The following is a 24,237-nucleotide window of genomic DNA, read 5'->3' as shown; positions in this document are numbered from 1 at the left end:
TAAATGTATTCCCCACGCAGAAGGGTAGAATGCTTGAGATACCGTCCAGATGTCTGGGGTATTGTGGCACCATCCCCAGTCGTTGCTTAATCTGAAAAGAACACTCGCTTGACCTAGTTACGGTCGGGGTGCTCAGCAACTTAGCCCAATTATTATATAAAGTCTGTATAGAGCCAAAATATTTGTCTTTTACTCTCCTAACCGTGCACTGCAGGAGAAAATGGTGCATTTAGTCCTTTGTAAACTCTATGTACTTTTTAGAGACGCAAGATATAATCGGTAGTGTATTGAAACCGGCCATATCAAAGCATTTTCACCGATATTGATGAAGCAATAAGATGTGACTGTGAATGGCTTTGTACTCACAGAGCAGCCAGTCTGCCTGTCTGTCTGCCTGTCTCTTTAAGAGCGTCACATGTTAGTGGGGACGGACGGACGGGGGCTTCCCATCTACTTTCACCAGCAAAGATAAATAAATCAGCAATGAGTTCAATATAAATATAATATAATAATGTAATGTATCAGTATCGGCTGCAAATAATCAGAGATCGGATATCGGTCATCATTTCAATATTGTGCATCTCTGATTCTTTTGAATGGCCATAATGATGACCAGAGCTATTGGGAGAACCTGAACGAAGAATATTAATATGGCCTAATATTCAATAAAGCGATAACCACAGGAACAATGCGGAAGGTGGTGAAAGGTTCCAAACACGACTACAGTACAGTACAGTACAGTACAGATTATTGAATCCTCATAATGGGTGTTGATGAAAGCATGCATGATAAGCGAGCCCCGTAATGCGTTCAGCAGCAGTTCTCAAAGGAACCCCCGGGGTCCCTGAGGGGGGTTCAAAGGATCTCCAGCTAAATTATTGATAGTGGGATCAATATCAAATGGACCCTTACAAGTTACAAGGTCTGAAACTCGGAGTGTACAAACTTTCGGTTCTCTGAGTTCTGGGGGTCCACAGCCCCGAACCACTGCCTTTGATAACAAGAAACAACAACATTCTTCCCGTGGGCTCATCTTATCTTATATCAGTCTGCTGAAATTCACCATCATTAAAACAGTACAACTCTACTTGAAAGGTAAAAAGTCCCACTCTGTGTTGTGTTTTGAGAGAGAGAGAGAGAGAGAAAGAGACAAATGTATTCCCATTGGAGCATTTTCTTAGAGCATGCTTGCATTTTGCTAATTTAAGAAAACACAACAACCCCTTCCTTCAATCAACCTTTCTCTCCTAAACTGTAAAATTAATTAATTCAAGTTTTAATTAAACTCATTTTCAGTGTCGTTGAGTAATACAATATCATATAAAAAGGAACGTCACAATAAATCAGAAGATCAGGAAAAGAAAAACAAAGGGTATACATATTAATTACATAGGTTACAAATAGAAGCCAAGACAAATTTCAAAACGATCTAAAAACTGAATAGAATACTACAGAATAGTGTAGTAATTGTGTAGTTTGTGGGTCATTCCATATATTGGGCCACAGAAGCCAAAAGCAGATATACCAAGTTCAGAGTTGACTTGATCTGGTGTGGTAGGGTTCAGAAATTATGAGATGTGTTTAGGACAATCTCCAAGCATGGCTTTATACTAGAACAGGTGCCGATGCAGTGGTCGTAGGCAACCATTCTACGTCTGCCATAGATCACAGCACGGACACAACGCTTGGCTCATCAAAGAGATTGAGACAGGCCTGGGCCGTGGCTCAGCGGTCCAGGCACCTTGGCTCAGGGTAAGCCAGCGTGTCGCGGGTCGAGTTACTCAATATAGTTGTACATGCCCAAATTTGTGCATGCACAACTTCCTGGTCTCAATTGCGCATGTTTCTTTCCTTCCAGGGAGCAACATGGAGTCCACCGTACGGTCTTCGCTTCCTAACCTTATTTAATTAACCTTGGTCAAATAAAGGCAAAAAGAAAGCCCCAAAAAATATACTTTTGGGGGATTGAGAGACAGGATTTTCAACAACCGATAACAGCATGAGAGAAAGATTATCAAACACAAATATCAGATATTCTACATTTCCCAAAAGGAAATACATGTACAGTATTTAATTTCCAACAAAATCCCCCACCGGCCATGACAAATGAGCAGGGGGGTATCAAAATCAGAGGCATGGATTTCCCCTCCATTCGAACCCAGTCTAAAACGAAGGCCATTACATTCAGGGGCCCATTTTGGGAAACCGACTCTTTATAATTCCACCGCACGTGGAGCTGCTGCTACAGTCAGATGATTAATTTAAATGGGGGGGGTGTAATATTTCACTTGTTCAGGCATGAAAGTTGCGTTTTCCCCCCACAAATCTCGCCGGCCGGCCCTTTCAGGAAACCGTACACTTCACCGACCACAGCCGCCTGGTGGGAGGGACCACGTGCGCTGCCACTCACCCGCTCAGTGTGTGCGTGACCCCGTGGGCACCCGTGAGCCCATTATTAATTGTCATACAATTAGCATTCCCCCTCTCCCGTTCCAGGGTCCGACGCTGACCTCTCTCGCCGCCATAAAACTGTCTGTGCACCCCCCCCCCCCCCCCAGCAGCAACAACAAGGCCCTCAGCTGCTGTTTGGCCGTCCCCCAAGCAGAGGGGGACCTCTCGGTTCGAGAACAAGACTTGTGAGCCCCAGAGTGGACCGGGGCCACACACACACACACACACACACACACACACAGCAAGACAAAATGGCTCCTGTTCACTCACCCTTTTGCCTTCTTTGCCTGGCTTCCCCTGCGTTCCCGCTTCTCCCTGGAGGGGAGACAAGATGTGTCGCAGAGAGTTAGGTGGTACTTGTAACATCGTTAGGGACCGACCGTAGGAAACGAGTTTAACGGCTTGTTGCCTGTAAAAGTGGTAGCCGACAGATGTTCAAGCCACATGTTCCACAGTATGTATACACAAAATGGCCAGGAAATAAGGCAAAACCGTTGAGTCAACGCCACTTTGTGCTCTCTGAGACGAGCACGTTTATTCTGTAGCGGGGAAAGTGTGTTGCGCTACGTTTTATTATATATTGAGATATTGAGTATTTTAATTTCATTGTTCTATTCCGCTGATTATAATGTGTCAGATACATATATTTGTGTGCTCGTTTCAGAATGTCTGAATGGATGGTCGACAATATGATGATGAAATGACAAAATATATAATATTAATAATAATCGTAATAATAACTAGAAAAGTCACAATTTTGAAAATTTGTGGTGTGTCTTCTGTCCTTCAAGGGAATTCATGTCTTTATAAACGATTGTAAAGCCAATTAGCTAACGTATGCAAAGCTCAGCCAATCACAGCGGAAGTTAGATCACTCCGGAATAGCCAATTAGCTACTTCAAAACGTTATGCAAAGCTCGGCCAATCACAGCGGAAGTTAGATTACTCCAGAATGGTCTGACTATAGTTATAAACGATTGTAAAACATAGATTGGTTACATACTGTAACCAACAAACAGCCAATTAGCTGCTACAAACGTTATGCAAAGCTCGGCCAATCACAGTGGAAGTTCGATTCGATTATTCGATTACTCCGAGTGTGCACTAATAATAATAATAATAAATGCTTGGGAGCACATTCCCAATCTTTGTAAATAAGTAAAAATCACACCTGTGTGAAGTGAGGGGCACTCTTATCATCTTAAGATGATTAGGTGATGTAATGATGTAAAACAAACGTTAATTTCTCTTCATTGTCAATGGCGTTTTTAAAACAAACATTGACCTAAAAACAAACATTAAACCTGTATATAGGAGGAGCTAGCGCCCCTCAAAAGTAATTACACCACAAACCAAACCAAACAACTTGCCGTTTGTTAAAGAAATAACAAGTTTGAGGAACGAGTATGTTTAGTGTTTTAGAGTTAAATTGGTCTTTAACATGGTTTTTAACTTGTTACGCTGTCTCCTTTCTGTGGTTGAAAAAATATTAATGTTTAAATGTACCTGATCTCCCTTGAGACACTCTCGCTCCACCTAAAAAATAAAAACACAAAGGTTGTGATTGCTGTAGGTCTGAATTCACATGCACAGTAACAGTCAACGGAACCAGCTGTAAACAGTGTGTCGCACCCCTCGATGCATCCATCTTTAGGTGGTGATTAAACGTCATTGATTTGGAACGTTATAACTGATTGCTTCTTCTTAACACAGAACATAAAGCGTGGGTGTCTCTATCCACTATCCAGTGAATCTGTTCCTCCTTTACAATTAGTACTTTACTTTGTTTATTTGAGAGGGAAAGAATCAGAATCAGTACAGCAGCGGTTCTCAACCTCTGGGTCGGGACCCTCAGGGGGTCACCACATGATTATTTTTTTCCAATGGCCACATTGTTAAATCATTTAAGAAAGAGGCCAACAAAATTAAAATAGCCTATCAACAAAAGCTTTCACAATATTTATCTGTGGAACCGAGTCAAACTAAATGCCTCAACTCCAACAAGTGCTTGTCAGTGTGGGTTCAAATATGATTAGTGGGGGGGGTGGGTCCCCAGTTGAAAATTATTAGTGTGGGGGGTCCCCAATTAAAATATGATTAGTGTGGGGGGGGGGTCCCCAATTCAAAATGATTAGTGTGGGGGGTCCCCAATTAAAATATGATTAGTATGGGGGGTCCCCAGTTCAAAATGGTGTGGAGGTCCCCAGTTCAAAATTATTAGTGTGGGGGGTCCTGTAAAGGTTGAGAACGACTGAAGGAAGCATAAATACTGTATTATAAGGTTAATTTAAAGAAAAAAACAATCGTGTATTCCCATGGATGCATTGTATCAAAAATAATCCCATTGAATTGAACGGTGGTGAAATTAGAATCAGAATTGAATGTGACTCTGCTGTGTGAGGTCAGGAACCCTTAATAAACACTCTGCTCAGCTGTCATGAGGTGGCCCATCCTTGGCCTCAAGGACCTCGAGTGTCGTTAAGGTCATGTTATTACAACTCCTCGGACACCTTGCCGGCTACTAGCGACAAAGAACAGACACAGTCGTCTGTCTGTCTGTCTGTCTGTCTGCAGGGCCACACAAGGCATGGGCACGCACGCACCACTTACACGCACGGACGCACGCACCACTTACACGCACACACGCACGCACCACTTACACGCACACACGCACGCACCACTTCTCAGCTTTCAAATACAAGCCAAATATCATTTTGGCATCCGACGGTCAAATAATCTCAACTTCTTAGAAACAGCCGAGAATAGACATTCACGCCATTATTATGGAACATGAAAGACAGAGGCCTCTTTCAAAGTTAAGAAGAAAGAGGAGGTAAAAAAGAATCAGCTGTTTAATACCTTAGGGCTGACAGCCGTAAGATATTCACAGCAATGCCTATAAACAAGATTGAGAGCCATGACCTGTGACACCCTAAATAAAACTCTAACTAAAATCAGCCTCAATCTTCTGATAGTGTTTTAGGTGATAAATCAATTCTTATTGTTCGGCGCTACATCACTCGCTGGCCCGCGAGCAGAGAGGCTTGACCTTGGGTTACAAACCAAAACCATAAAATCCAAACTACGGAAAACAATCGCTGACATTCTGTGCTCACCATCGCCACAATGTTCACTGGCTGCGTTGCAATGTTCACTGGCTGCGTTGCAATGTTCACGGGCTGCGTTGCAATGTTCACTGGCTGCGTTGCAATGTTCACTGGCTGCGTTGCAATGTTCACGGGCTGCGTTGCAATGTTCACGGGCTGCGTTGTGAGAAAGGTTTGGCGAAGCAGACGCGGCCGTGCTCGCTCCTCGCGCGGGCGGCTACTACAGATGTCTGTCGTTTTGCTCGTCCTTATTAAATGTAAAATTAGCATGAGTGAATAGCTTGACGGATGGTGGCTGCACGCCAAGCGTACAGTAAGCTTTGTGTGTGTGTGACATAAAAGGGGCAGGCCACGAGCGATGGGGCACAGTGTTAGTATCACTCCGGTGCTGATTAAAACCGGCAGGTGGATCCCCTCATGATGCGTAGATAATTAGCCAACCACCCACAGTATACCTTTAATCTGCGCTGCTTGTCAACTCCCCTGCTACAACGCGATGGCGGGACCATGTGTGTATATACTGTATGTGCGTCACTACTGCATGCGTTAAGTATGTAAATATATACTGTATATATAAGTGTGCTTGGCATTTATATGGAAGAGTCCATAAAGGTGCAGGTGTGTGTGTGTGTGTGTGTGTGTGTGTGTGTGTGTGTGTGCATTTCTAGGTTATGCTCACGTTCCCCTGGGCTTACATTACATTAAGCAGTACAGAGGAGGAAGCTATAGTGGCATAACCAGCCCAATTATAACATCAGGATGCATCCATAAGGCATGGTACAGTAGCATGGATACCTCCAGGTGTACTGTATGGGATTAGAATGCAGAACACATGGTAGGGACGCCTCCAGGCATGAGATCAGAGTGGATGAATCAGGGTAAGTTACTTCCAGGTAGAATATCAAAACGTACACACGGACGGTAGCATGGACACCCTCCAGGGGTTCAATACGTCTCCTGCGGTGGTTCTCGACCTTTTCACGTTGGAAATCCCAAAGGAATGTACGGCCCGCCCACCTGGCTACGTGGGCCGTATGCATTCTCAGTGTTTTCTATTTGATCTCCGTTAAGACCACCTGAGGCCGGTTTCTACAAAAATGACTACTAAATCAGTAGTTCTTCTCACACTTTCAAGATAAAAGAAAATGTTGCACAAATAGCAGATGTACAAGCTTGCAGTGCAGCACGAAGTGGCGCGCTGTGAGCTTGTACATCTGCCAAAATGTAAAATGACAAGATGCTTTGCCGGGTTTTAGTGGATTAATGATCAATCAGACGACTGTGCTCAATGGAACTATAACACAATACACGTATTGGCCTCACAATGAAAACACAAGAGGAGAGGAAGCCATGAAAATGGAGACAGCGAGGAAAATAAACCAAGCTGACTGTGTGTGTGTGTGTGTGTGTGTGTGTGTGTGTGTGTGTGTGTGTGTGTGTGTGTGTGTGTGTGTGTGTGTGTGTGCGTTCGAGCAGCACTGCAGTTCTGTGACTCACCAGCCATCTCCTATACCTGTCACCTTCCATCCTCACCCCCCACTGAGCACATGGACGGATCCCTCCGCCTCCCCCCCCGGCTCCCTGACAGGCGGCTCCTTTGTGTCTCCATCTACCCGTGTCTGTACGGTGTGTTCGATCCCTCGTTTCAACGACTCCAAGGCAACGTTTAACGTGAGACTTAAAACCGTTGCTCACCTTAAGCTGGATTTAAGCCACCGAAGCGTTTCATCCGTGCTGAAAACACAAGGCTCTGCCTGCGCACACTAGAAAACATATGCTGCGCGCCGGAAAAAACAAATTGCGTATACGGTCACGCGTCTGTGTCAGAAACGTTATAGCCACTAAAGCATGGCAAGGCTGTCAAAACACACACATGTCCCATGCCGTCTTGCCGTGCAGGTTTTGGGTAGTATTACAGTTCTATGTATTTATTTTCATTATTCACAGTACCTCAAACAGTACATGGTGCATTACACCTCTAGACATCAGCTGAGACATCGTTCACAGGTTTAATGTTCCAACAGTTGTCTACTTCTGTCGCCAAAAGATCCTTTAGGTTCAAAGCTCCTTCTGACTGGAACAATATTCCCCATTATATTCGGTCATTAACAGCTTTTCAACTGTTTAAAACGTTGCTGTCCTCTCACTTTGACAGTTCCTGTACATGCTCTCACTAACCATCAGTAGGCCTATCGTACAGTAATAGACCTAGAAACGCATTGTTTCACATACAGTATGTGCTTTGTCCAGCAAAGTTCATTCAGCAAAGTTTGGAAGTGGAAGGTGTCTCCAGTCTCCCCCCAGAAAAGAATGATGCTAGGGCAATAAAAGCTGAAAGGAGATTGTTCAGTAGACCCCACCATACAACCAAACAAGTTCATGAATGCCCTTGTTTTGTTTTGACACACAATGTAATAACGAAAACTGTGTATGGACGAAAAGGCTGTGGTATTTCCAAAACTCAATCCAACCAACCAATCCGACCAGTTCACATTGATTTTGATTTAGTTTAAGTCATAGTCTTTTGAATAAACCTCCATTTAGTTTTAGTCCCATTTAAGTCATACACACACACACACACACACACACACATACACACACACACACACACACACACAAGAAGAATAAGTGTGAAAGTGTCAACTTACAGTCACTCCTTCAGCTCCAGGCTGACCCACATCACCCTGTGAGGAAACAATGGAATAATATTAATCATATTAATCAAAACAAATATAAAAGTGTTTTAAAATCCATTAAGACCTAGAACGCATCTGTGTCACTTTAGCGCTTAACCACATTAACCATTATTTTATATTTTAGCTGTTGAAAAATAGCAGATCTACAAGCTCGTATATCTGCTATTTTGGAAAAAAATGTCTAAATATCTATTCTTGCACAGCAAATGTTTTAACTCATATCTTTGCTTCTAGGGGGGGGTCCCTGGAACATCATATTTTCAGATGGGGGTCCGGCGGCCAAATACAGATAATTCTGGGGGTCCTTCACAAGAAACATGAACGTTTGAGAACCACTGACACAGGATTTAGAAGACAAATTTGTAGAATCTCAGGTATCAATGGGTTAAACACACGTGATTTTAGAGCCATATCTGAACATCCTGTTCAAATGTATGCATTATATTTATTAAAAAACTAAATCTATGGTTAGTGATGTTCCACCAGAGTGAGATCCACATCTTTTGTACCATGCAGATTCAAAAGCTGTGTGGGGAAAGAACTTGTTTTTATACTCTGCTGCAGTGTTGCTTTTGTAGATTAAAACTATGACTAAACTAACTAAACATATCAGATGACTAGAATATGACTAAAACTGAATGGAATTCCATTCAAAAGACTACGACTAAAACTAAATCAAAATCTGCTGTCAACATCAACACTGCTGCAAGGCCTTAAATTGTTTAGTCTATCGTTAACTTCAACTATCAGTTAGTTGAGTTAGGCTCCATTTACAGTACCCATGTTTGTGGGTGTAAGAATAAATGTAAGAATGCATTTATTATTGATGTCTCTGCTACCAGCACCCCCCCCCCCCCCCCCCCCCCCCCACAAACACACACACACACACACACACAAAATGGGAATTGTCAGATACATATGTCCCTTTTGACAGGTACGTAAAATAAATACATGTTCATGACGCATCTTCAGGTTCGTCAATAAAAACATCAGTCAATCAATGTTAAAATGTCACGGTTTCACCATGTACAGTACAGGAGTACTTCCTCCCCCGACGTCGAAAATCTACTTGTAAGTCAAGTGGGAGAACAGAACATTGACTGTATCACGAAATGAAGCCTTTTACCTTCGTGTCAGACAAAGGACAGGCGGTGGGGCTGATGCAATTAATCGTGACAGGCCTTAAAACAAAGACAGGCTCGTGATATGCTGTGATGTGAAAGCTGTAGCATTAAACACCGAGGTAGGAGGTACATTGTTTGGAGAATGTGACATACAGTATAATACCAGCTAGTCATGAAAAGTGAAGGGGAAATAATGTAATGAAGTGGATGAACGACCATCACAAACGCGCTTGTCTTTTGCTATTTTGGATCAAAACACCGCCCGCTATTCTTTCCCCAAATCTTCCCGCACTTGTATTGTGCATTATTCGCGCTTTAAATATATATTATAACGGCTTTAAATCGTGTGAAGAATGAGTCGCAAAATCTCTGGACTTTTGCGATTGGCAGTACCCAGTTTATCCGTCGTGGATGAAAAGAAAAGAGCTGCATGTAGTTCACAGTCGTTTTGTTGTCTAAATGAATGTTACACCTAAAATATGCCTGCTATGGGATATTCCAGAGCCTCATTACTTTAACGTCTTCCAAATCTGCCTTCCTCTGTCAGTTTCAATAAAAAAACAAAGGCTCCTCTCCTTGCCTCCCACTCTCTTCCACCTCCCATCCGGAAAACAGGATGAAATATCCTGTGATGCTCTGTAGTCTTCACAGACACGCACTGAGCTCATTATAACTTCAAGGCTGGCAGACAGTTGCACCGCACCTACAATTATACAGCCAGCTCCACCAAAAACGACAACAACAAAAAACGTCCAATAAGTGAAGGGGGTGAAAACGGATAGCGAAACAGGAGATACGGCAACTAATTAACAGGGAAACGTTTCAACACGAGGCACGGCGAAAGTAATGTGTGATGGAATGGAAGGAGAGCTCGGAAAAAAAATGTTGTCCATTGCCAAAAAAATATAAAAATAAAAATGAATCTAATTTTAAAAAGAAATCACTGAATAGGTTACAACAAAGAGATGTGGTTGTTTTGGCGTCAAACTTCTCCATTGCGCACTGCCAAGCGAAAATCTCCAGAAATTGGTTCTGTATAATTATACCTCGGATACTGATTTCTGACATCGTCAAACATGATTATATGAATGCAAATGTTTTGGCTTTAATCCTAAATACAATTTGAAGACACTTAGATAAATATTTTCAATCTGCAGATAAGACATGTACAGTACAAATGCCCCTATGCTTTTACTTTTGATGGATATAACATCTGATCGAAATGCGAGCTTCACTGGACGACACTCAAGATCTTACCTATAGCTTGACAACTAAGATAAAAGTCCAATTTAGTTGACTGACGTGTTTGGAGTAGCGATCAGTATACGGCACTTCAAACAAAATGGACAGAGAGTTTGATGAGTCTGAGATTGCAGCTCATGCGAGTTAAGCATATTCCTCAAAGCAAATATATATAGTATATATATATGGTTCCACAAAGATGATACGTGTTATAAGCAGCATGATCTTGTGCACCCCGTTACGCATGAGGTTAGGCATCATCACTCACTTTCTCTCCTTTGGGCCCATCCGGACCGATAGGCCCGGGTTCACCTTTCAAACCCTGGAGGGAAAAACAACATCACCCGCTGGAGTTTTTCCATTGATTTGGATTTGATCGATTGGTTTGGTTGCTGTTGTGAATAGAACAATTGTCCCTGCAGCATACCCAATGAAAGCATAGCGTTTTCTCGAAAAGGCCACCAGAACAGTCACTCAGTGGACTGTCAAACACACCTGTATGCGGAGAATACACAGTAATGTTGTCAGTGTTGATTTAGCTATTTGTAGAGAGAGTCCACGAGGGTCTGCGTAGTACTTTGTACACTCTCGGAGTGTTAAATTCAAAATCTGAATTTGACTTTGTTATAGTGTCAACAAACACGCAACGCTAAAGAGCAGACCACACCAAGAATGGGAACTTTAAGGATAACTACAGCATGATGTTCTGTAAACATGTTGTACTTGAGCGATATGTTGAACATGACCCTTCAGATGAATTACTACTACTTACTGCCGTTGGCGTTATAGTTATGGTGTGGTCTCCGCCATCCACTTGAAACAATATATTTATAGTTATCATTCTTGGAGCGGACGGCCCTTAAAGGCGTAGTGAAACGGAAATGGTGGGGAGTTTATTTTGAAGTTTCAGACGGTTTCAACTTGAAACACCGCTCTGAAGTTTCTGAACCAATCGGAGCGTCGCATCCCTTCAGGCCACGGGACGGTAGCTAGGGTATGCCATACCAGGGCGCTTGGTGTGTGTTTGTTTACAAGTCAGATAGTCGGCCAGCTGTACCAGTTTACTGTTATGTGGCTTATTTCTACCCTATAATGTTGAAGCACTGAGAAAACTGTTGCGCCTTTCTTCGTCCTTTATTCAAACTTGACTACGGTAGCGGTGGTCTCAAAAACGGGAAAAGGGAAACTTTGACAGGAAAAGACTCGCTCACCGTATATAAAAATAAGTAAAACTCCTTAGACTGAGACTTAGAAAAATATTTTGTATTTTATTTTATCATGCTCTGTGCACCTTCGTCAGTGCTGACGAAGGTCTGAGGACTGAAACGTTTGCTTTTTAATTGCAATTAATTTTAGCGTGATGATTAAGTTGAAACCGAGTAACACACTGTCTGGATGTCATCTTGAATGGGAATAAAAACGGTGGATTTTTCTGTAATTAGTAGCAGCTGTGTTGGACAGTGTTGGACGGATGCGCAGATATGGGGAATTAAACAACACACAAAAATGAAAATGTACCCATTGTTTTGGCATCAGTTAGGTATGCTCATATGATGACCACGAATGTGGTCTAAAAGTGTGAAAAACATATTTTTTTCCATTACATTTCACTACGCCTTTAATGATGCAACAACCAGCTTACTGCACATCGCTCAACAAGCCCCCGATGGGCCTTGGTTTGAGTCAAAAGGCCTAAGAGTGTCGTCACCTTCAGCTGGGGCTAGTGGGAAGGATTGTGAGCCCGGCCCCGGGCATCGCCTCGGTGGTGAAAAGTGAAAGGCGAACGGACAGCTGAGATAAAGACTGAGGATGAATGGCTCCACCAGTGATAGCTGATGAATGACGCTTGACACATTATTGACAGGCTAAATTTGCAGCCCGCCTTGTTAGGTGTGACATATTTGGGCCAGTACCAGCAGCAGCAGCAGCATCTCTTTGAAATAGGGTGAGAGTGACCAGGACGGATGGGGATAGGGTGGGGGAGGGTAGGGGGTCAGTTAAATGGCTCAAAAAATACAATTTGTCATGGTTAAGTGTGGAGTTGAAGAGGCTATTAATAGAGAATTACATCTGCAGAAGATAACTACCTACCCTTATTACATTAAGTCCGCAGCAGCACCAGAGGCGTGACAAATTACTGGCTCTACTCCGCGAGTCTCCTCTCGAGCCTTATCATTCATAAAATGCATTGGCCATGACAATTTTTAAATCTCTAACGAGGATGTCTCCTTGAGGTGCGTTCAGACTCCAATTTAAATATTCGCCTCGGTTCGTCCCGTTTGTGCTGCGCCAGGTCACGCCGCACCCGTTTGCGGCGCTCGCGCAACTTCTCGTCTTTGCATAGACTTTGTATGTTTACCAGCTCAGTGGCCTTGTGGTTAGAGTGTCCGCCCTGAAACTGGGAGGTCGGGGTTCGATCCCCGGCCGGGTCATACCAAAGACTGTAAAAATGGGACCCAATGCTTCCCTGCTTGGCACTCGGCATCAAAGGATTGGATTGGGGGGTTCAAATCAACTAATCAAATGATTCCCGAGCGCGGCACGGCTGTAGCTCACCGCTCCTTGGCTGCGGTTCACCGCTCCAAGAGACGGGTCAAATGCGGAGAACAAATGTCACTGCGGTAACGTGTGTGACAAATCGTACGACTTTGACTAATCTAACCATCCAAGTCTGAACGCACCTTTAGTCAGACAGGGGATACAGTTTGGGTCTACAGCCTGAAATACTGTCCGAGACAGGAGTTCTCCTTTCAACCTTCCTCCTGTCCTCACACACGGTGGTATTAATAGTTCTACTGATTAGCTGAATGATACTGTACATGTGTTACTAAAAGACAATTCTCGATTTCAGTATCCACCTCTGCCACTCCGTTTAGACATGGTGGCTCAAGAGAGTACTGGGAGAAAAATAAATTTGAATTTATTACCAAATCTGTACAAGAAATTACCAAGTGGGTAGGCCTTAGCACGACAACATCCATGAACAACGCTAAAACATGATAATATCAATAAACCTGAAAGTCTGCCCGAACGTAATCTATCTACAAGCTTGCTTGTGAGCTTGTAGATCTGTTCGTTTTGACTTGAGGGATAAATGAACAATACTAAATTAACACTATAGTTGACAATACTGGATTAAACTACAGTATGTATTCAATGCAGTCAGCACCAGCTAAACATCTGGTCAGTTAATACACCTTTTCGATTTCTCCGTTGAGAAATAATTATCTTTTTAAGGAAGGACAATAAGACAAATCAATCGCCTAGCTATATTGTGCTCTGGAGGCATTTTACCAGACAAGTTACAACGACAATGCATTAAAGTTATCGCTGTTTATGTGAATACCAAGAAACATAATCTGCCAGACAATTAGAAGATGATGAGTACTAATTGGGCCTCAAATCACCATAATTTAATAACCAATTAACATTGCATTACACTGAAGACTATTATTTTTAAATTAACTTTGGAAATCGGTCACAGATGAATCAACACTATACGACAATTATCCATACCGTCTGATTATTATTGGAGTACAGTGTAAATAACTTATACTCTGAACCAGAATCAGAAATAGAATGCACTGTTTAGAGTGAACTGAAGGCAATTTTATTCTACATAACAAAAACAAGGAAAATATGCCATTGGGCAAAAGCTGCAGAAATGCAGTTTTCCCACCTCTGAATTCAGTTTGTTTTATATAACGTGGTTCCAGAACAAAGCTTTGGCAAATACAATATCCTTCAAGCAACGTCTACTGTATAGTGTATATATATTTTTTAAAGCACTGAACTATCATTGAACTAGGACATTGTTATACCTAGGACAACTAGGTATATTGTTTATGTTGGGCAGAAACCCTGTATCTCCATATTTCAACGTTTTCCTAAATGAATGCATTACCTTGTCATGCTACAGTAGTTTCAAAACATTGTTTTACCTTTGAACATGTTTGAGACATCAAAGTGAAAGTGGTCAAGTGTGTCTGTGCTGGATTGTATTCATATTAAACTAATGAAAGATATTAAGAGCTTGTGACAGAATCATAATTTCACATAGGACCCATTTGAACGCAGCTTCTTTTTTCTTCTTCTTAAAAGTAACAGTTTTTGAAGGCTTCCAGCTGACACTGACAATGTAAGAGCTGGCGCAGTGGGAACGTGGAGGAGAGAGAATTACAGTATTTGTCATTCAGTGCAGGGTTGCCAACTTTGAGCTTGTCAAAACGCAGGGCTTTCCATTCAACTGTGCTTCTTTTGTTGTACAGGAGTGATGTAAACTGATAGGCTGAATATTAAAGAAATCCAGCCGTCTTTTTTACTTGATCATTTTGAGAGACGATTTAGCCTGTCAGGAGAAGAACTGTGATGCTGATTTTGTTGAATTGCTGCTTTAATGAGCCTACCACTGCACCATTAATACAATAAAATAAAACACCAGCCAAACAACAACATGGGAAAGTCATCATTTTGAAACGCAAAGGGGTCGATGGGGGCTGAATCACTTGAAATTGAACCTGAAATTCCAAGTCTTTTTTAATTTCCTTTGTCTTAGACATTACAAGTTCCTGCTGAAAGTTTCTTATAAATCCCTTTATGGATTATTTGCCTTCTGTTTTATTTTACGTTCGACCTTCGAGAACATAACCCACTTAAAGACCCAGCGATGCCGCCTCCTGCTAACAGAATTAGCCTCATCGCATGGGTCCAACACAGTGTTCTGTGGCAACGGAGGGAGAGACAGAGCAGGGAAACTGGCTTGCTACGCCACGGTACTCACAGAAAATAATTATAAAGGTGCTCATTGGATTCTTCAGGGAAGAAACTTTTCAGACCTTTCCAGACATACACATTGTAATGGTTCTATAAAGAATCCTTAAAAACTTAAACCCTACTGTATATATACGTTGTCACCCAGGGAACATTAACTTTGGAAATCGTCACAGATTAATCATAAGACCGACTGAAGGAGTGCTCAGAGCTTGGAATCACAATCAACTGTAAATCATCTTTTTTTTCCTTCTACGCCAGATGTACAAACTTACGAGCTTGAACGAGCTTGTAGTTTGGCAATGTTCGACCAATGTTCACCTATTAAGACAGAATAGGGACACTAGGGTTTACGTGGTTAAATGTGCCTCAAAGAACCATTAATTAACTTTGATCGAAAACATATCCCCCTAGAATGTCCATATGAGGACATGCACATGAAGAAACATTCACTAAATAAAAACGTTGCTTTTAGTAGGCTGATATAGCCTTTTTAAAGAGCCATTTAAAAACCATTGTCTTTCTGTATGTATTGTTTTGGAGCTGTGGGGCTTTGTAGCAGAGAGGGAAAGGGATAGTTAGGACAAGGGGAGGGACGAGGGAGGGAGAAGGCTGGTGTCTGCCTGGGCGTCTGTCTCCTCCTGCAACATGGGGTCAGAACGCTGTGGGGAGCTGTGTACACTTGCCTGCTAATTACACACACCACTGTGTCTCGTCACTCCTATAGCGCTGGGGCCACAAGACAATCTGGCAACTCCCCAGCACAAGGCAACTAAAGCAAGCGAATAAACACAGCCAGGGAAGCACACAGGGTGTACAAATGCAGCCTAATTATGTTTACTTATGGCTTTTTTTCCTCCTTTGTTTCTTTTTTACTAAGCAAGAACAGCTGCTGGTCATAGCCAGTTGTTTTGACAGAGAGAGACAGAACAGATGCAAAAAGGGAGGACGTTTTGAGGGAATGCAAGGTTTTTATATTATCGCCCGCAAATTAACTTGGCATGACAAGGAGGAGCAAGTCCGAATTGAAATGTGAAGTCAAAGTGAGCATTCCAAATGTTCTGCTGAGAAAGTGTTGATACACTGAATGGCAAGTCTTTAAATCTCCCGTGGTGGAACAGGATCTCCGAGTAACACAGATATCTTGAGTGCCGGCCTACGGATGCCAGGGAGGTTACGGCGAGAAATGCCTTTTGTGACTTTCCATTTGCTCAGCGATACAGCGCCATATACAGTTATTACAGCATGGGCTAAAGCTCACCGCACCGGCACAGTCTTGGGGGGGAAAAAAACACATCTTATAACCCATTTTGACCTGAGATCAGATTCTAAAAATGTGTGTTTATAAAATGAAAAAGCTATGTCAGTCGTTCTTCGATTTAAAAAAAAATAGCAGACCTACAGGCTACAAGCTCGTAGCGCGCCACTCGGTGGCGCGCTACGAGCTTGTAGATCTGTTATTTTTCAATAGCTAAAAAGCACAACATAATGCCAACACCAAAAGGGATTCCCGCCCAGAATGGGATAAACATCCTTATCTCTCCTTGAAACGCCTGAATATCATTTATAAAAGTTAATCTAAATAAGAGAGGAAGGTGTTGGCAGATTTCAACATAGATTTGCCCCAGATGGCATTTTTTTAAAGACCACCCCGTGGACTCTGCGGTGCAGGACGGAGTAAAATGCAGCCTTTATGACATTTACTCTACAACGGAACATCATGTAATCACATGTGGTAACTTGATTTACCATCAGAATGCCACGGAGTGGGGCTCGGGCCAGTCCCGCAGGACTTATATCTGCAAGATGATACCGGCTCACATGCTCATACATCGAATTCTCTCCTCTCAGGTGTCCACTCAATCCTTAAATAACATACTAGCTGTAAAAAAAGACTATGAGCTAATATTAGTGAGAGGTGGGGTGGATGGGTGCGGGGGGGGGGGGGGGAGGGGGGGATGGGGGGGAGGTAGAAAAGTCCTCTGAACATGAAATAGGCCAACCTACATCAGCATGCAAGGAGATTTATGCAACTTAACATCCTTTGCTGTGTTTACAATCAAAGAGGAGGGCAACCTACATTTATTCCCGGCGTTCCCTCTTCACCGGGCTCTCCAGTTGCTCCTTTTGCACCCTATGAGTAAAATATACAAGCAAGAATTACAAGGAATGCCCGCGAGGTACCAGTAAACATACAGTAAACTGTGTGTTTAACGGAGACGCTCTTATATTTACAGTACTGGAAACTAAGTACATGTACTCAGTACTCTAGTACTGTGCTAAAGTACAACGTTGCCGTACGTTTTCTTTTTAACTTATACTTGTGTATTTCCACTTCTAATCGAACAACATCTCAGAGGCAAATATTAATTGTATTCCACTAAAATTATTTGTACGTTTTAGTTACTGAATTAGAATATAGTTTTTTGACTGTCATATTTTGACAGCAGGACTTGCCTGTCATAATTTGACCCCCCAGTATTAGGATGTATTAGGATGTTGATATTCCATAAAACCAATTAACTTTTTTTTTTTATACTTAATAAATAATTACTTTGGTACTGTAAGTATATTTTAAATGCCAATACTTTTGCACTTTTACTCAAATGTTCACAAAGTCAATGTATTGCTATTGTGGTATTGTTACTTTCACACACACACACACACACACACACACACACACACACACACACACACACACACACTTTTATAGTTACCGGTAGATTAAAAAGGGGGGAAAAGTATGTCTTCCACCACTGCATATTTATAGCCTCCTTCATACAGTAGCTTATGTTAAACCTTAATTGATGCAAAACTGAAAGAGATACTGTGGGGACACCGTATTCATATCACTGACTAGGCTACAATCTTTTCCCGAAATAAGACAATTAGGGCTGAAATGGAGCCGCGCTGTGACGCTTCACACCATTTGATGAGCGTACGCCAGCGATGCCAGCATGTCAGCCAAAAACCTGGCAAAGCGGGCCGCATTGTGCCATCGGCAGTGTGACTGAGGACACATCAGCGCTGTCGAGTGGAAACCTCGTATGTCCAAAACTGTTGAGGCCTATTCATACTCCAGTTTTAGGTGATGAGGTGACCACCGAAAACCCACAACGTGACGTCACATGAACACATCTCTCCGTTTTGCCTAACCATCGTTTCGGTGGTCACCTTATCACATATAACTGGAGTATGAATAGGCCTTTACTTTAGAGAAAAGGAAACTAAAGGTAAAGGTAGCAAGTGACAGTTTTGTTTAAAACAGATAGTATTTTTTTCTGAAAATGCATTTTCTGTTTAATAAAGAGCTGGAGAGACATGGAGACACCCTTTACTGAACAAACACTGAATGAATGAATGAATGATTCAGAAATGGTACTGTATGTTCTTCAAACTCTGTCTGCAACATCATAGAGTAGTGCCCAGGACTTCAGACACACATTGTTTGAATTTAGTTGTGGTTAATTTATTATGAAGGTGCAGTGATATTTCCTGGGCATAGGCGGGGTTCAGCCAATTACGGGTCTATTCGTGGATATCACTGGTGCACAGCAGGAGGGAATGGGGAAACGCCACAGGGAAGAAGACACTCAGTTTTCCAACTGTGTGTGTTCGTTTGTTTCAGTTTGTTTTGAGTTATAAGTTAGTTCTTTAATTTGCCGCTGAACACACAGCTTTAGTTTTTTGTTCCAGTTAACTATGAGACCTTGCGTTTCTTTATTTTTTAATGATTTTTTTTGTGGCTTTATTTAATATTTTTTATGGAGGGACAGACAGTATAGGCTGACAGGAAATGGGGAGAGAAATGGGGGGGGTGACATGCAGTGAAGGCCGTCGGGATCGGGAGTCGAACCCGCGGCACACTGCCAGACTGGATTACCAGCCAAGGTGCCTGGACCGCTGAGCCACGGCCCAGGCCGAGACCTTGCGTTTTTGACACCTAACCCACAATCCCCGTCACTTTGTCACGTCACCTAACTCAAATCCCCATCACTCACCCCAGGCTAGCCCCCCATCACGTGACATCAGCCACCTGGTCTTTAATGTTGTCCGGCTGCCTTTACATCCATCACAATGAATTACATCCAGTCCCAGAAAGCTGTCGACAGCATCCACCGCCAATCACTGTGGCAGATTGTACAGCTGTATGGCGCGCCGTATAAGTACAGTATGTGCTAACGTCTTCAGGGCCCTGCACCGTTAACTCTACTTGAGTCAGAACCAGCAGTGGCACAGCCCATGATTTGGACATTGTAGGGTTAGGGACATTGTAGGGTTAGGGACATTGTAGGGTTAGGGACATTGTAGGGTTAGGAACATTGTAGGGTTAGGGACATTTGTAGGGTTAGGGACATTGTAGGGTTAGGGACATTGTAGGGTTAGGGACATTGTAGCCTAACCATTGTAAGGCAGGGTTGCATACTCTCCCCTTACTCTTTACATTGATTAAATGAAATGTTTTAAAAACCATGGACAGACTAAACTACTTTCAGCCAGACATCTGATCTCTATTTTTGGCATGTTATTTTGGGCAAATATTTTCTAAATTAATACATAAAAAGGGCAAAAATAGCTGATCTGCAAGCTCAGAATGGCTATTTAGTCTGTCACTGTCATACGAAAAAGCACAAAACATGGCATTAATTCATGAGAAGACAGAACAAATTAATATGGAGATACAAGGTTTCAGCCCCGACAGCGATGAGAAGCTGCAATTTAATCATTTGGACAAAGTCTTTGTTGTCTCCGGGGGTCAAATGACACTCAGTCATAACAATGTTTGTTTCTTTTTCTGTCTGTCTACACCAGTGGTGGGGGGGAAGGTGGGGTCCGGGCCAATTAGCCAATATAGCTTCAAAACAGTGCTGGATTTAGCAATCAGGGGGCTCTAAGAAAAGCCCCAGCAGGGGGCTCCTTCTGTGCGGCATGCGCGCTCGCGCGGAAAATTGGTTGGCCACATTGTTACATGGTCCACATAATGATCACATAACATTTGTGCAACAAGAGCCAATAATGCCAGTATGCTATATTAATATTAGAACTTTTTAAAGACAGAATAATTTACGACAATGCAGTAAGTATGCAACAAAAAAACACTGAAAACTTTCATGTTACTATTTAGTATTGCATGAATTTATTCAAGAGTGCTGAAATCGTGAAATGGTCCAAATGGAGGATGTAAACACACTTTTTGTTGGTTATAGAGCAGGTCTTGTTTATATTATATTCCTTATGTCCAGGCTGTATGTTACTGTTTTTATGCAAGAAAATGCATGTTGACGGCCCGGATTTGAGACGAGGGGCCCTCTGATGGGTGCTTCCCCCTCTGTCAGTTATGGGAGAATGAAAGGACGCCCGGCCGCCGTAATGAGTGGCCGTTTGTGAGAATGAAACGACGAGAATGAAACGACGAGTGGCGCGCTACGAGCTTGTAGGTCTGCTATTTTTGAAAAATCGAAGAACGACTGACTGACTGATATAAACATAGCTTTTTCAGAAAACTGTCAGGATGTAGAAGAAGACATTTTTTAGAATCTGATCTCAGATCAAAATGGGTTAATCAAGTTCATAAAATTGAGACCTGTGTTTATGTACATAGTGAGAAATGTGTTATAAGATTGTCATAATTCAGACAGAATGAAGAGGAACGATTTTAAACCACATGCTTGGTCCCGGTCAACTCTGCTGACCGGGCCGTATCGCCGCCCTCTTTGATCAGCCGATCAAATTAACTTCACCTACTAGGTGTCACAGGGGCCAACGGCAAAGTACATTTACTTGACTACTATTACGTAAGTGATTTTTTTTGACCATCTGTACTTTACTTGACTATACTTTTTATACTTTCACTCCAAAACATGTCAAAGACAAATATTGTATATATATTTGACTTGTGAGTTTGTAGAACTGCTATTTGCATGATTGATCATTGCTATTTTTCAAAGATTCAAATTGTTTTGGAATTATACAGCAATGCACTGATATTAAAAATGGAGGACCTTTCACTTGCAGTTGAGTAATATTTCACAAGGAGTATCTATACTTTCTATACTCAGGGTTGAGTACTTTGTCCAGCACTGCTGGGGGCCAACTGGTCATGAGCATCAGAATGGCATTTGATTAGATTTAATCAAACACCCGCCATGTCAGAGTCACTTTGACCTGAACGCCAATTGATCCACACAGTTAATAATATCTCTATCAGAGTTTGTGTTCCAACTCTGACATTATTGATCTAGGATCACCTTGGTCGGTACGCTTCACTTCACAGAGAGAGATTGGATCGTGCAGATTCTCAGAATCTCATAATTATGGTCCATGGACACAAATCTAATGTATCCATTTGGAATACAAGCAGTCGCTTACATAATTATTATGGTAATAACTATGCCATCATCAATGACATGGACTCTTTTCTGTGCCTCTCTTTTTACGGACAGATTGGGAGGACTGGAACAGCTGCGTTAACTAGATAAAATCATTAACCCATTTCGGGCGGGAACCCCTTTTGGTGTTTTAAACATTGTTATAATTTAGCTATTGAAAAAGAGCAGATCTCTTTGATTCCGTAAGGTGGACCTTCCTTTACAAAGTAATGGCGAAATTTGGTTTTGATGAAACATTTATAAAAGTTATTCAGACCCTATACGACAAACCTACAGCTCGTATCAAGATTAATGGAGATTTGTCTGATGCTTTCGTTTTGAAACGTGGTTCGAGGCAGGGGTGCGCAATCTCGCCTCTCCTCTTCGACTTATTTATTGAACCCCTAGGCCAATTAATAAGACAGAGTGAAGCCGTCAAAGGCATAAGTATGGGGGGTATCGAACACAAGGCTGCCATGTTCGCAGATGATGTCCTCGTGTACTTAGGGGGGGACCCTGAGAGGTCATTTAACGAACTGATGTCACTACTATCAGGTTATGGTGAACTATCCGGTTATAAGCTCAACACTTCTAAAACACAGGTCATGGCTCTAAACTTTAATGCCCCAAGGGGACTGAGGGAAAAATATGATTTGAAATGGGACAACGAAGAAATCAAATACTTGGGAATAAATGTGACGAAAGATCCTTCAAAGTTAAAGGTCCGCTGACATGCCCCGAAATTAATATGGGTGGTACAGCACATCACGTGGTCTGACTGAAAACAGTTTGAAACAGTTTGAAACGGGGCTACGGCGCTAGCAACAAGTGGCTATAGGTCAGGCTAGCGTTTTTGACGGTACATTTAGCGTCATATTGGCTATAAATGTAATTGAAAAAAATTATTTTTTCGCCAGAAATGCTTAGTTTGAATGCAATTGAGGTTGGCGTGGGGTTTTTTAGGGGAACTGCAGCACAAGCGCAAATTTTGGACTGGAGTCCCATGTTCCCCCGGTCGCCAACACCCCTGTCTGCCCGCTCTGAGACCTCTCAGCCCCGCAGCGCGACAGTCGCGACTACGGACGGTCTGCTGTTGTCTGGCCGCTGTGAGAGCAGCGCGACTACTGTTCTTTTCCCCTCTCAGCCGCAGGCTGACATGTACACCCTCGCTCTCACTCTGTAATACCGTAGTTAGTTACCACAACATTGTTCAAGTGAACTATAGTGTGTTTATGTTTGTATTCATTGTAATAATAAATATCGCTATGCCGAGGCATAGTCTTGCGGACGAGATCATGAGCCTCTACGGGGGACTGGGCATGTGTGTACACACACAGCATAGCAACTTATGCTACTATTTTGGTGTCACATTTAGCTTGAATACTGGGTGAAAGTCTCATTAAAAAAATTAATTTTTCGCAACATTGTTCAGGTGAACTGTGTGTTTATGCTTGTTCATTGTAATAATCAATATCGCTATGATTATTTTATTTATCGCCGCGTCGCTCCGCATGACAACATACAGTCTAGCCCGTCTCAGATGCAGGCTGCACACACACGGACGGACGGACGGACGTATAGTCTCTGGTCAGATCCCCGCATTGAACTGGGCATGTGTGTACGCACACACACACACACACACACACACACACGCAATGGCACGGAATCTGCCTCGGGCGTCTGTAGCTCTCTTCCCCGCTGTCATGCACTATAGCCGTGTGTGTGTGTGTGTGCGTACACACATGCCCAGTTCAATGCGGGGATCTGACCAGAGACTATACGTCCGTCCGTCCGTCCGTGTGTGTGCAGCCTGCATCTGAGACGGGCTAGACTGTATGTTGTCATGCGGAGCGACGCGGCGATAAATAAAATAATCATAGCGATATTGATTATTACAATGAACAAGCATAAACACACAGTTCACCTGAACAATGTTGCGAAAAATTAATTTTTTTAATGAGACTTTCACCCAGTATTCAAGCTAAATGTGACACCAAAATAGTAGCATAAGTTGCTATGCTACCACGGCCACCAAGCCCGGCGAGCCCGCATAGAAGTCGTTGGGGAAAGCTTTCGCCACCCTGACGTCAGAATCATGATAGCATTGTTTGATAGCAGTTATTAGCTCCCGAGGGGCGTGTCAGTTCTCCTTTAAGGCAAGCTAATTATGGTCCCATATCGATGAAAATTAAATCTGATTTACATAGATGGAACCTAATCCCCTTCCTAAGCCTAAACTCAAGAATAAGTTCAGTCAAGATGAACATTCTTCCCCGCTTACTTTACATCTTTAGAAATCTCCCAGTAGAAGTGGACGATAAACAATTCAGAGAATGGGACAAATGGATTTCTAGGTTCATTTGGCAAGGGAAGAAACCAAGAATTAAATATAGCACCCTACAACTGAGAAAGGACAAAGGGGGCATGGCTCTTCCCTGTTTAAGAAATTACTATTATGCAGCCCAGATAACTCCTCTGT

General features: G+C 42.5%; 1 protein-coding gene across 1 annotated transcript in view; it reads right to left on the bottom strand.

Moving 5' to 3' along the window:
* The window catches only part of LOC308328714 (uncharacterized protein), a 222,889-nt gene that overhangs the window by 144,382 nt on the left and 54,270 nt on the right, over positions 1 to 24,237 (bottom strand). The window contains exons 13-17 of the mRNA XM_080782807.1: positions 17,471 to 17,524; positions 10,889 to 10,942; positions 8,207 to 8,242; positions 3,958 to 3,987; positions 2,722 to 2,766 (exon numbers count right to left, since the gene is read on the bottom strand). Coding sequence (XP_080638933.1) covers positions 2,722 to 2,766; positions 3,958 to 3,987; positions 8,207 to 8,242; positions 10,889 to 10,942; positions 17,471 to 17,524 — 219 coding nt within the window. The remainder of the gene's footprint in view (positions 1 to 2,721; positions 2,767 to 3,957; positions 3,988 to 8,206; positions 8,243 to 10,888; positions 10,943 to 17,470; positions 17,525 to 24,237) is intronic.

The sequence above is a fragment of the Protomyctophum bolini genome (assembly GCF_963924005.1).
Source record: "Protomyctophum bolini genome assembly, chromosome: 14".
In the NCBI taxonomy this organism is placed as follows: domain Eukaryota; kingdom Metazoa; phylum Chordata; class Actinopteri; order Myctophiformes; family Myctophidae; genus Protomyctophum; species Protomyctophum bolini.
This window is presented reverse-complemented; position numbering and strand designations above follow the sequence as displayed.